We start from the raw sequence: 12,714 nt of genomic DNA, 5'->3' as shown, positions 1-12,714 counted from the left end.
AGATAATAGAGAATTCTGGTCTCCACATGTTAGGTTTGAGGTGACTTTTAGGAATCCAGGTAGACATGTCAAATAGACACTTGGATATACAAGTCTGAATTTCAAAGCCAAGGTAAACTTGGTAGTTATGCTATCAAAAAGAAGACAGTATTTAATGCCACAGGAAGAGATACAATTCATAGGGAGAGAATTTAGATATAGCAAAGACGGAGGCCCAGGACCAAATTAAGAGAACACTAACATTTGAACCTTGAGCAGAAGTTCCTAGAAAGAGTCTGAAAAGAAATCTCTGATGAGGTACAAGAAACAAACAGGAGAACAGTGGTATGGTAGTTGAGAGAAAGAATGGTCACCAGTGTCCATTGTTGTTGAAAGTTTGGATCAAAAAGTGACCTTTGGGGGGCTTCCCTGGTGGCGCAGTGGTTGAGAGTCCGCCTGCCAATGTATGGGACGCGGGTTCGTGCCCCGGTCCAGGAGGATCCCACATGCCGCAGAGCGGCTGGGCCCTTGGGCCATGGCCGCTGAGCCTGAAAGTGACCTTTGGATTTTGAAAGGTAGAGCTCACTAATTACCTTAAAAAGAGAATTTCTGTTATTTGAGATCCCATCAGTTGCCATGTACAGTTCTAGACAGTGGTGAACAAATATAAAACGTTGTACAAACTTACACTCTAGTGGGAGAGACAGCCAACAAATAATATAGTTCAGATAAATAATAAGTGCCTTCAACGAAGATGCAACACAGCCAAAAATAAATTAATTTAAAAAAAGAAAGGAAATTAGGGGACTAGCACTTCCCTCAGCCACCAGGGCTTGTGCCCCAAAAGGCTTCCTAAAAGTGATCTTCACCTCCCCCACCCCTGTAAACACTGTCCCTTCCCCATGATGGCTTTTCCCTTTTCTCTCCTAGTTACACACCTGTTCATCCTGCTGTTGTCCCTCCCTCAAGGAAATCTCACCTGCCTGATCTAAATCAAAGACTGTCACAGGACTATCTATCCACTTTCTTTGCAATTATCATTGTTGCAATGTTACGCTTTTTCGTGTCTGTCTCTCTCACTAAACAGTAAGTTCCTTGAGGACAGAAACCGTACCTGGTTTTGCTCACCTCAGTGTTCCCCACACATATCAGTAAATGTTCACTCAATTTGTAGGATTACTTAACTAAATGTATTTGTACCTCTGCTTACTTTTTTCCTAGCCCTGTTACTAAAAAAAAACAAAAAAAACTCACAGACTCCCAAGAGCTCGGATTTGTATTAAATCCACTTGTTACTGAGTCCCGCCGCTCCTCCCTCTGGAGGTGGGTCTCACCAGACCCTAGTTCTGTGTCGGAAAGCGAGAAGCCTAGTGCAGACCACCCAACTGGCCTTACTGCTCCTTTATTACAAGATAGGGAGGAGAAAGAAATGGGTGCGCTTTGAAGGACGCAAAAGGATCCCCCAAAGGCATCACACCAGGCCTCCCAAAGGACCGCGTTGACTCGCGCTCCCTTCCCGAAGGATGGGGAGGTTGCAGGATGCGCGTTGGGGTCTGCGGGATGGAGTTTCCCGGACACTGCAGGGAACACGGGAGCTGGAGTCTTCACGGCCCGGGAGCCGGGGCGGGGCCGGGAAGCCTCGCAGGTCGGCGATCCCACGAGAGCAGAGCCGGGGAGGAAGGGGTCAGCCCGAAGGCCCCCAGCCCGGCGCGCCCCCAGCGCCCCAGCGCGAGCGCGAGCCGCCGGCGGAAGTGCTGCGTAGCGCACTTCCGGGTGTTGTCTGGCCGCCGCCGCGCGTCTCCGGTCTCCCGGCCGCAGCCGCCGCCGTCGCCTAGGGTCCCGGAGGCAGGAGCGACGTCACCGCCATGGCCGGCATCAAAGGTGGGCCTGGGGCGCTGGGCGGCCAGAGGGCTGCGCGGCCGCCCCGAGAGAGGGGGAGGGGTTCCACGCAGGCCCCGCACGCCGCCTCCCGGGGCCGGGCGCGCGCCGCGGGGCCGCTGCGCTGGCGGCAGAGCCCTGACCCCCGACCCCAACCCCCGGCCTGCGCCCTCGGAGCCGAGGTGGGCGCGGCGGCCTCGGGGGAAGGACGGCGGGGTCGGCGGCTTGTCCACCAGCCCCCACTTTCTGCTGAGCTCGGCAGCCTCGCTCCCACTCGTCGCGCCCCGTACGGAGAACGAAGTGGCCCGCGGGGTGTTCGGAGTCCCGCAGCCGCTCGGGCCATCACATGTTTTGCAGGAGTTTGCGTCCGAGAGCGAGGCGGGCAGAGGGTGGTTTTGAGGGGGTCGCTAGAGATGCCAGTTACGGTAAATCAGTGTCATTTCCCATTTAAAGGCAAGAGTGCGGTCTTCGGGCGCTGAGCCCAACCGAGTCCCCCAGGAACGCCCTGGAAGGCCTTAGGGATGGTTCTTTCCCAAACCTCGGCGATCACATCCACGCTCAGGACCCGTACTCAGAGCTTTACGCTCCTAAAACGGATGCATTTTGATTTGCGGTGTTGGTCTGACAGAATAGACCCTGTGAGCGACCCCAAAGGGCTCCTTCCCCCTGCCCTCTCCACAGTTGCACGCTGAGGCTTTTTCACATTTCAAAGTTTTTATTTAGTTGGTTTTTTTTTTTTAAGGCAAAAGAGTTTTTCATTAAAACTCAATGGAAAAGTACTCGTTTATTAGTCAGTTTCCTTTAGAAATAAGGGATGTCGCATGCTTTCCAACTGTTTGGTAGTTTTGTTAGCGTGGTTAGAAGCAAATACCATTACGAACGTTTTCAACTTAATTCTTGACAACGAATTACATTGATTTCCTGACCTGAGGCTTTGTAGAAGGGGCAGGCAAGTAGGAAGTGAAGAACTTCAATAACAGTGTTTTTTATTTGCTTTAAGGACAGCTTTTGCTGAGCTGCTTCCCCAGAGTCACATTTTTACTGTTTCTTATTTGTTTGTAACGTCTGAAGACATTTCGTTTCCTATAGAAAACTTTGTCAATTGACCAGCTGAGTTACTTTCCAGTCTCCTTTTAAACTCTGGCAGACCTTTTAAAATCCCTGTGTGAAAGGCAGTTATGGTAGAATGCTGTTTTTTTTTAGGATGTTGCCAGTTCCTCAGTTCTTTGCCAGTTTCTCAGTTCTTCTCCATTTCTTTACTGTCAATAAATGCAGGAGTCTCTCTCTCAAGAAAATAACTTTGTGATTGTGGACTTAGGTGAATATTAATCAGCAGAAAGTGTCTCAGATGGGATTGTACTTAACTTTTGGTTTCAGTAAGATTTTCTGATTGCTATGATTGTTTCAGGATGTTTTCTTCCTGTTGGCCTATCTTTATGTTGCTATGATTTAATCCACGACTTATTTCTTAAGCCATTTGCCTATTACTTTGTTATATACTGGATTTTTCTGGTAACTCCCAGGTTAGGGAACTGGTCCCTTCTCCTACTGCAGTCTCTTCGTAATCACAAACTAGCACCCAGTCTTTTGAGAGTTTAGATAAATCGGGCTGTTCCATCCCCAGCCTGGAGGCTTTGGGAGTAGAAACCAGACTCATCTAAGTTTTGCCTTCTGGATGTCAAATCACTCAATTACAGCATAAAATTTTGCCTCATTGATGTGTCATCTAGGACAACCATTTATACACAAATGAGGAGTTTTGTATATAAATCAGCCTAATTGCTGATTTCATAAGACTGGAGAAACTTTATAACTTTTGAGAACACTTTTGAGCAGTTTATTTAACCCCATTGGCATTTATCTTATCCATCGTGACTGGGAGGTGAGATGTCACATAAAATTATTTTTTGATACCTGAATCTTGTTTCAGTTCCTTGGGTTTTTTTTTTTTTTTAAGAAATCATCTTCATTAACTTTTTAAGAATGTACCCAAAGACTTTAGACTCTTTTTTGAGGATAAGAACATAAGTAGGGACTTCCCTGGTGGCGCAGTGGTTAAGAATCTGCCTGCCAATGCACGGAACACGGGTTTGAGCCCTGGTCTGGGAAGATCCCACATGCCGCGGAGCAACTAAGCCCGTGAGCCACAACTACTGAGCCCACGTGCCACAACTGCTGAAGCCCACACGCCTAGAGCCTGTGCTCTGCAACAAGAGAAGCCACCGCAATGAGAAGCCCGCGCACTGCAATGAAGAGTAGCCCCCACTCGCCGCAACTAGAGAAAGCCTGCGCAGCAACGAAGACCCAACGCAGCAAAAAATAAATAAAATTAAAAAAAAAAAAAAGGAATAAGTAATTTTTCTCTGTCATAGAACAGAGTTAACTTCAGCAACCAAGTCCTAAGGCTACTTATCTCTTGGCCAAGATTATCTGTCGCAAATCTGGTATGCTCTTTGAGATTTTTATGCCTAATTTAACCTTTTTTTTTTTTTTAGTCTCTTCCCCCCAATCAGAGGGCAGTTCTTGCTTGTATGCAGCTCTCCCTCCTATTTCTCATCTCTTTAAATATAGGAAGCAAAATAAGCTTACAAAATTTTGTCTTCACAAGATACAGATAACAGTAATCCAGGAAAGAAAAGTTACTTTTCACTTAACTTTTTTCTGGGTACCTGAGTTGCCTATTGAAATATATATGTATAAGTGAGCATAGGTGATCCTTTAAAATAAAAAGGTTTTATTCCGCTGGAATTCACACACAGTTGTCACAAAAAATGAACAAATAACTTCTGAATAAGTGTCTAAGTGTCTCCTTATAAAGAATGTTAGCTTTGGGCTTCCCTGATGGCGCAGTGGTTGAGAGTCCGCCTGCCGATGCAGGGGACACGGGTTCGTGCCCTGGTCTAGGAAGATCCCACATGCCACGGAGCGGCTGGGCCCATGAGCCATGGCCGCTGAGCCTGTGCGTCCGGAGCCTGTGCTCCGCAACGGGAGAGGCCACAACAGTGAGAGGCCCGCGTACCGCAAAAAAAAAAAAAAAAAAAGAATTTTAGCTTTAGTGTATGGGCTTTGTGGTATCTATGTTATGTCTCTGTTTCCTTTAGGAGTCTAAGGTCTATGCTGCATAAATGGCTTTTGAATCAATAAGGTGTTATTATAGTGATGAACTTAGCTGTTTGGCAGTTATATTTCACAAAGCAGAGATGGTGTTTTACTTCTTCAGCATGTCTTATAACAAGTATCTTTAGTGTTCAGAGAAGTATTTGCATTTTAGATCTAGTCCAACCCTTATTTTATAGAAGAAAGTACTGATATTTAGAAGACTTAGTCAGCTAGTAAGTGGCTGGTAGGAGCTGGGACCCAGTGCCTCCTGACTCTCAGTTACGGCTGTTTCTGCTCTGCTGCATTGGGCTCTCTTCTCTTTTTTCATCTCCCTCTCTCTCTTCTCTTTGCTCCCTTTCGTTCATTCTACACGTTTATTATTGAGTGTTAAGAGCTGAGGCGTGAGCATCAGCAACAGAAGAACTCTTTCCCTGCTCTTGTGGTGTGAACAGCTTACAAGGGAAGACAAATACAAATCAGTATAACATTGCAGCTGTGATAAATGAGCACAGGGGAGGCATCCAGAGCAAAGAGGACCTCTGCACGTGCACGTCCCTCAGCCTGGAATGTTCCCCCCAGATAGCCACGAGATTGATTCACTTCTTCATTTCATATAGATCTCTGCTTAGATGTCTCCTCATCAGAGACGCCTTCCCAGCTGATGCATCTAGAATAGCACTCCCACCCCCTTACTTGATTTTTTTTCCCATAACATTTGACATTTATTTGCTTACTTTTTTTAAAAATTGCTTTATTCTCCCACCAGAATGTAAGCATGAAAGCAAGAGCTTCGATTTCTTTACATTGCGCTGTCTCCAGTGTCAAGAACAGTGTGTGACACACAGTAGGCACTCAGTAGATATTTGTGGAATAAGTGAATAAATAAACATAATGGGAAAAAAAAAAAACATAATGGGAATCGGTCTAGTCAGGGGCTTTGCAAAAACTTCACTGAGGAAGAGATAACTGGGCTGTGACCTGAAGGAAAAGTAGGAGTTCGCTTGGCAGAAAGAGGCAAGGACTGGGACAAGAATTCAAGCTCCGTGAGTGACATGGCCTTAACATGTCCCCAGCACCTGTTAGGTATTTGGTTCTATGTAGACATTTCTTGAATGAAATAAGTGAATGAAAAAGCGTCTGAGGTAGAAGGGATAGCATGTGCAAAGGCCCTGTGGGTGAGGGAGCCGGCTGATTTCCAGGAGAGGAAAGGGGGCCGGTACAGCTGCAGTGCCAAGACCAAGGGGTGCTAGCCTGGGGTGATGTGTGTCCGAGCAAGGAAGTGGGGTCAGCTTATGAGGACCTGTCTGGAACTGAACAAAACAAACAGTGAACTTGGTGTTTTCCTCACTGCTTACATGGCATCCCTTATAAATGTGAAGCTCCTCTTTTGCTGCAGATTAAAGTGCAAATGTGTCTTTTTCTTTGTGCAACTGAAAATCTAATGGCATTAAGGACTAAGTAAATGTGTTCATGGTTGACATGACCTACATCACTGATCTGAATGAAAACTAAATCTGCCCGGCTCCCATGTCATTGGGTGTCCTTGATTATGACCATCTTAATTCAGAGAAGTATATCAGTGGTTCTTAGCAGCATTTAACCCCTTGTGTTAATTTTGGTTTGTATATGTTGGATTTTTGTCTTGGTAATTTGTAGACTTTCGACAGCTCTTTTGAATTTTAATGTTTCTGTTAAGGTTAGTGGACTGCATCATTAAAAAAAAAAGTAAGTTATTCTCTTAGCCACTGTAGTTGCAGAAATATAGGTTGTATAGAATTCAAAATAAATTGATCGTTTGTTTCTTTGCTTAATTCTAGGCCATTGGTTAACTATGTATATTCAAGGAAGTTGTTTCTACTCACTTATCTATGTGAAAACACTTTATAAAACATAATGCTTTGTATAAGTGTGTGTGTGTGACTTCAGAAACTATATTTCAGCTATAGAATGCATCTGTTGCTTGTGGTAATGTCTTAAAACAGTGATACCACCGAAGGATTGTACCTGTTATCCTGCAGATTTTCTAATGTGTAGGAACTTAGGGAAAGAAACCCAGCTATTGTTTTGCAAACGATTTAAATTTCTGTAGCAGAATTAATTGACTGAGATTACTGACTACAGATATCCACGGACACTTTTCACCTGTGCCTGTTGGGTGTGTGTGTGCAGGTAGTAGGAACTGCTCAGGAGAGGGTTTCCCATAGATGAGGCTTCTGAAGTCCAGTCAAGTTGACTGCGGAGTTTCTCCACATACCACTTTTCAAAACTGTAATGATCTGAGGAGTGAGTATCATACTAATGCCTGGAGGAGCGTTGATCTCGCAGACTGGGATGCTCATTTGACATGGAACCAGTAATTTGGGAATGTGGTGACGTGCTGGCGATAGGTCAGGGCTTTGAATATCAGTATCACTGTATTTTGCTTTGAAGATGCCACAAAAGACTTATTCTGAAACCAGATAACTTCAGCTTTTGAAGATGATTCACTAATACATTTGCTTTTTTTGGTGTGTTTTCTTTGCTTTTTGCCTCTGGGATCACAGGTAATGTTCAGACTGCTAATAGTAATATTAATACAAATAGTGTTAATTTAATTTAATTACTATTTCTATTTGTCTTTTTATTATTTACTTTGCAGCTTTGATTAGTTTGTCCTTTGGAGGAGCAATTGGGCTGATGTTTTTGATGCTTGGATGTGCCCTTCCAATATACAAGTATGTAAGATTTTTGTCTTTTTGAGTGTTTAAGTGTAAAATTTTTCTACTTTTAAAATTAAAAAAAATTTTTTTTACTACAATAGAAGTAATCCTGAGAAATGGTCGTTTACCAAGGACAAAGTTTAAGTCTTCACTTAAAAGGTGTTTGAAAAGATTTTAGGACAGCAGTGTGCAAAAAAGACTTTGGCTGTCCTTGACTACTGCTGAGTCTTTAATGGCAGAATAGCAACACAGTAGCCCAGCACTACTGCTTAATTTTGAGAACCAATTGATTAAATTAAATGCAAGAAAATGTAAAATGTCTTTTGAGCAAAAACAAACAAAAACCTGTAAGCAGAGTCAAGAGCAGCTGACAAAAGAAGTCATGTAAATGACTTTTGACGATTACTTTCCTTAGGACAGAGAGAATTTTTTTTAATTAATAGGATAAATTAGTAAGAAAAATACAGGGCTTCCCTGGTGGTGCAGTGGTTAAAAATCCGCCTGCCAATGCCAGGGACACAGATTCGAGCCCTGGTCCAGGAAGATACCACATGCCGCAGCCCAACTAAGCCCATGCACCACAACTACTGAGCCTGCACTCTAGAGCCTGCAAGCCACAAATGCTGAACCTGCATACCACAACTACTGAAGCCTGCACATCTAGAGCCCGTGCTCCGCAGCAAGAGAAGGCACCGCAGTGAGAAGCCTGCGCACCTCAATGAAGAGTAGCCCCCGCTCACCATAACTACAGAAAGCCCACACGCAGCAACGAAGACCCAACACAGCCAAAAATAAATAAACAAGAGCTTCCCTGGTGGCGCAGTGGTTGAGAGTCCGCCTTCCGATGCAGAGGACGTGGGTTTGTGCCCCGGTCCAGGAAGATCCCACATGCCGCAGAGCGGCTGGGCCCATGAGCCATGGCCGCTGAGCCTGTGCTCCACAACGGGAGAGGCCACAGCAGTGAGAGGCTCGTGTATCGCAAAAAAAAAAAAAAAAAGGGAAAAAAATAAATAAACAAAATAAATAAAATTTTTTTAATCAAAAAAAAAGATAAATACAGACAATGCAATAGAAAAATGAACTACAAATATGAAAAAAGAACTGCAGATTGCTACCAAGAACATGAAAATATACTCACCCTCACTCAAAATTAAATGAAATCCATTGGCAAAGATAAAAGATATGGCAAACAAGCACTGTTATGTACTCTGGGTGGAAGTTTAAGTAGGTGCAAGTCCTCTGGGAGGCCAGCTTGCCAGTAGCTCTCAAAATGTATATATTCTCTGAACTAGCCTTTCCACTTCTTAGAATTACTCATAGAAATCCACTTACAGATGTTTGCAAAGATACGTGTAGTCGGGGGAGAGTATGGATGTTCATGGCAGCCTTGTTTATAATAACAACAGCAACAAAAAAAAAACTGGAAGCATCCTAAAGGTCTGTCAAAAGAAAAATGATAAATTATAGTACATCCATCAATGAAAATACTAGGCAGTCTTAAAAAGAATAAGAGCTGGATTGCTAATATGTAAAATAAGATATATTGTTAAGGGCTTCCCTGGTGGCGCAGTGGTTGAGAGTCCGCCTGCCGATGCAGGGGACATGGGTTCGTGCCCCGGTCCAGGAAGATCCCACATGCTGCGGAGCAGCTGGGCCCGTGAGCCATGGCCACTGAGCCTGCGCGTCCGGAGCCTGTGCTCCGCAACGGGAGAGGCCACAGCAGTGAGAGGCCCGCATACCGCAAAAAAAAAAAAAAAAAAAGCAAACAAACAAAAAAGATATATTGTTAAATTTAAAAGTGCAGTGATTCATTCATATCTTTAAAGTTTATCTATATGAGGATATGGAAGGACCCAGATCAGTAGGAGTGGGGAAGACACAGACAGCCTTGGTTTTTCACTTTCTGTGCTTTTATAATTTTTGCATCTTTTTTCCCTTAACTTATATCCATTTGTAATTTTTTTTCTCAGAATATTTAGGAAAAGATCTTTTAGGAAAAACATATAGATAAATCTTTGCTTATCATGAGTGTCTGAGTACAAGCAAATCTCCATTATGATGTGTGTTTTATTTTATGGCAGTTTTAAAAGCCATCTGTTTCTTTTTAACTTTTTATTTTGAAATGACGATGGGCTCTCAAGAAGTTGCAAAAGTAGTACAGAGAAGTCCCTTATACCCTTCACACATCTTCTCCCAGTGTTAATATCTTACACAACTGTTTTATATGATCACAGACAGGAAATGACATTGGCACAATACAATAGCTAGACTGTAGACTAAAAGCCATCTATTTTTATTGTGATAAAGTTCATATTCTGACTGAAAGTTTTCAATATTACTGTCAGTTCATTTTCTGTATTTTGATTTCAGTATTTTGGGAGTTCCTAGTGACCTGTGGAAAGTTTGGGAGTGTTTCAGCTTCATGCTAAGGCAGGATGTTAGAAGTCAAGGGCATGAATCTTGAATTTTAAAAATTACTGTTAATAATTCCATTTTTCAATAATCCCTTTTTATTTATAACCTAAAATGAAAAAAATATATATTTTTAATTTTGGGCTTTGATTCCAACTGTTAAAATTCATAAAGTGTTTTCTTTTAATTTGAGAAATATTTAATCATTGTATCATAACTTTAGGAATACTGTGACTCTAAATGTCCCTCTTTTCAGTGTTCAGGTTATAGCTTATTTTTAAACTGTGTTGTATTTTGTACCTTGCAATATGCTTCAGTCCTTATTTTTAAAAAGAGTGGATCTTGTGTGAGGAAAATGACAAAGATAGCAAAAACTACATTAACTTATTTTTCTTTTTCTAGCCAATACTGGCCTCTCTTTGTTCTGTTTTTTTACATCCTTTCACCTATTCCATACTGCATAGCAAGAAGATTAGTGGATGATACGGACGCTATGAGTAACGCCTGTAAGGAACTGGCCATATTTCTTACAACAGGCATCGTGGTCTCAGCTTTTGGACTCCCTATTGTATTTGCCAGAGCACACCTGGTAAGTGAAAGCATTCTTCTACTAATGGTTTTACATTAGATTATGTTCAGTTTTTCTCAGGAAAAAAGTTTTTGTTAAATGACATGAAAAAGAGACAAGAGACGTAGGAGCCTAGAGGATAAGAGATAAAAATCTTACTTTTGTTGTTGTTAACTGGTGGAGAGCATTGGCAGCGACAGTTGGCTTGCCAGTACTTCACTGTCAGAATTGGGCACATGGACTCGGCCAGTGCTGAACAACCACTGGCCTGCCCTGTATAGCTTAAACATGGAAGACCTGAGGAGATCCGTGTTCTCTGCAGGTGGGAAAGCACCAAAGAGTAGAAGAGGCTTCCCAGACTCACCAGTCAGATTCACTCCTGCATCTCTGGGCGGGTGGAGCTGGCAGAGAAGACGGCCTGGCCGCCCTTCCACATGGAGAGGGCGATGACTCCCCACCTCTTGAAAAGAATGTGCACGAGTGTGTTTGCATCTCTGATATTTTAAATTTAATCTGCTCTCTAGATAAAATTTTTAGGTTCACTAATGAAGAGTTGGTGCAAACTTCTTTGTAAACAGAAAATTGTAGAATTCTGTGCTACCTCCTCATGGCCTGGAAGTTAGGCTTGCTTTTGAATAATTACCATCTTCCATGACTTTCTGTCTCTTTAAAGGAACCAGCGATACATAAGAACAGCATTACATGTTCAGCAGCGTCAGAGTTATTATTACAAGTTGTATTTGTTTTGGATCGTGATTGGCTGCAACTAGAGCCTTGATTCACTTTTCGTTTCATTATTGTTTTTCATGTCTGTTAACTGAGCGTTTCTGTCTTCTTCTGTAGATCGAGTGGGGAGCTTGTGCACTTGTCCTCACCGGAAACACTGTCATCTTTGCAACTATCCTGGGCTTTTTCTTGGTCTTTGGCAGCAATGATGACTTCAGCTGGCAGCAGTGGTGAAAGGGATTACTGAACTCTTGTCAGATGGACTTCTTGTCATTTCTCAGCCGTCCGTGCACACAGGAGGTGGGGCAGTGATGCCGAGCAGTGGAGCGAGCCTCTTGGGGGTGTTCTAGGCGCTCCTTCTCTCTTGTATTGTAAGCATACTATTTTCACAGAGACTTGCTGAAGGATTAAAAGGATTTTCTCCTTTGGAAAAGCTTGACTGATTTCACACTTATCTCTAGTATGCTTTTTGTGGTGTCCTGCTGAATTTAAATATTTATGTGTTTTCCCTGTTCAGTGTTTTTTTTTAACCAGTATGCAACGTTAAATATTTTTTAAATCTAATAACCATTTGCATTGGTTAGGAACTAGAGTTCTGCTGGCTATTACTGGGCTAAAGTACTTTTTTTTCCTTAAAATTATTTAACCTCCATTACTACACAAAGTTATAAAGATAAGTTTTTCAATCAGTCAGGATGACATCACTCCCAATTTTATGCAAACATGCAGAGTATTAGCATACCTAATAGATGATATACTCAGTGCAAATATAGCTGCATTTATACCTCAGAGGGGCCAAGTATTAATGCCACGCCCTCCATCAGGATTGCTGGTTTTGCTGGAAAGCAGGTGTTTTGTGAACTGAAAATTATTTTATGGAATTGCTACAAAGGAGTGCTTTTATTCTCAATTGTTAGAAGAACTTATTGTTAAAGGTAAGAGTGTAAAAGCAGATTTTTGAGATATGCTTTTTATTTATGTTACAATTAGAGTGAGTTGCATTGTGGGAAGAAACGATGTTGAAATTCCATTTTTTTGAATCCTGTTTCTATTTATAAGTGAAATTTTTAATCTTCTTTCAGACTTTCATGTTTTACATGGGTAAAGGGACACACACAGAACTACTACTGATACGGGAAAGTGTATGTTTGCATCCTACATACTAGAAAACCTTTTCCTGCCTCCTCCTTATAACTTATTTTATACATTGTATATATTAAGTAAAATAACTTTTCCAATATGGTTTAATAACACGTTAAACTAGAGGTTTTAACACATCTGGAGAGTGATTGCTCCACCATACATTCAGAGTGCCCCAGCCCCGCAAGGCCTTGACGTGATTAACAAGTGACT

At 42.5% G+C, this 12,714-nt stretch overlaps 1 protein-coding gene across 1 annotated transcript; it reads left to right on the top strand.

Annotated features, from left to right (window-relative positions):
• The first annotated feature begins 1,737 nt into the window (after positions 1-1,737).
• On the top strand, positions 1,738-11,794 carry LEPROTL1 (leptin receptor overlapping transcript like 1). Its single transcript, XM_065899916.1, has 4 exons — positions 1,738-1,860; positions 7,595-7,670; positions 10,470-10,656; positions 11,479-11,794. The coding sequence occupies exons 1-4, from the start codon at positions 1,845-1,847 to the stop codon at positions 11,593-11,595; spliced, it is 396 nt and encodes a 131-aa protein (XP_065755988.1). The 5' UTR covers positions 1,738-1,844; the 3' UTR covers positions 11,596-11,794.
• Positions 11,795-12,714: the final 920 nt, after the last annotated feature.

Source organism: Phocoena phocoena, chromosome 21 (assembly GCF_963924675.1).
Source record: "Phocoena phocoena chromosome 21, mPhoPho1.1, whole genome shotgun sequence".
Taxonomy (NCBI): Eukaryota; Metazoa; Chordata; class Mammalia; order Artiodactyla; family Phocoenidae; genus Phocoena; species Phocoena phocoena.
This window is presented reverse-complemented; position numbering and strand designations above follow the sequence as displayed.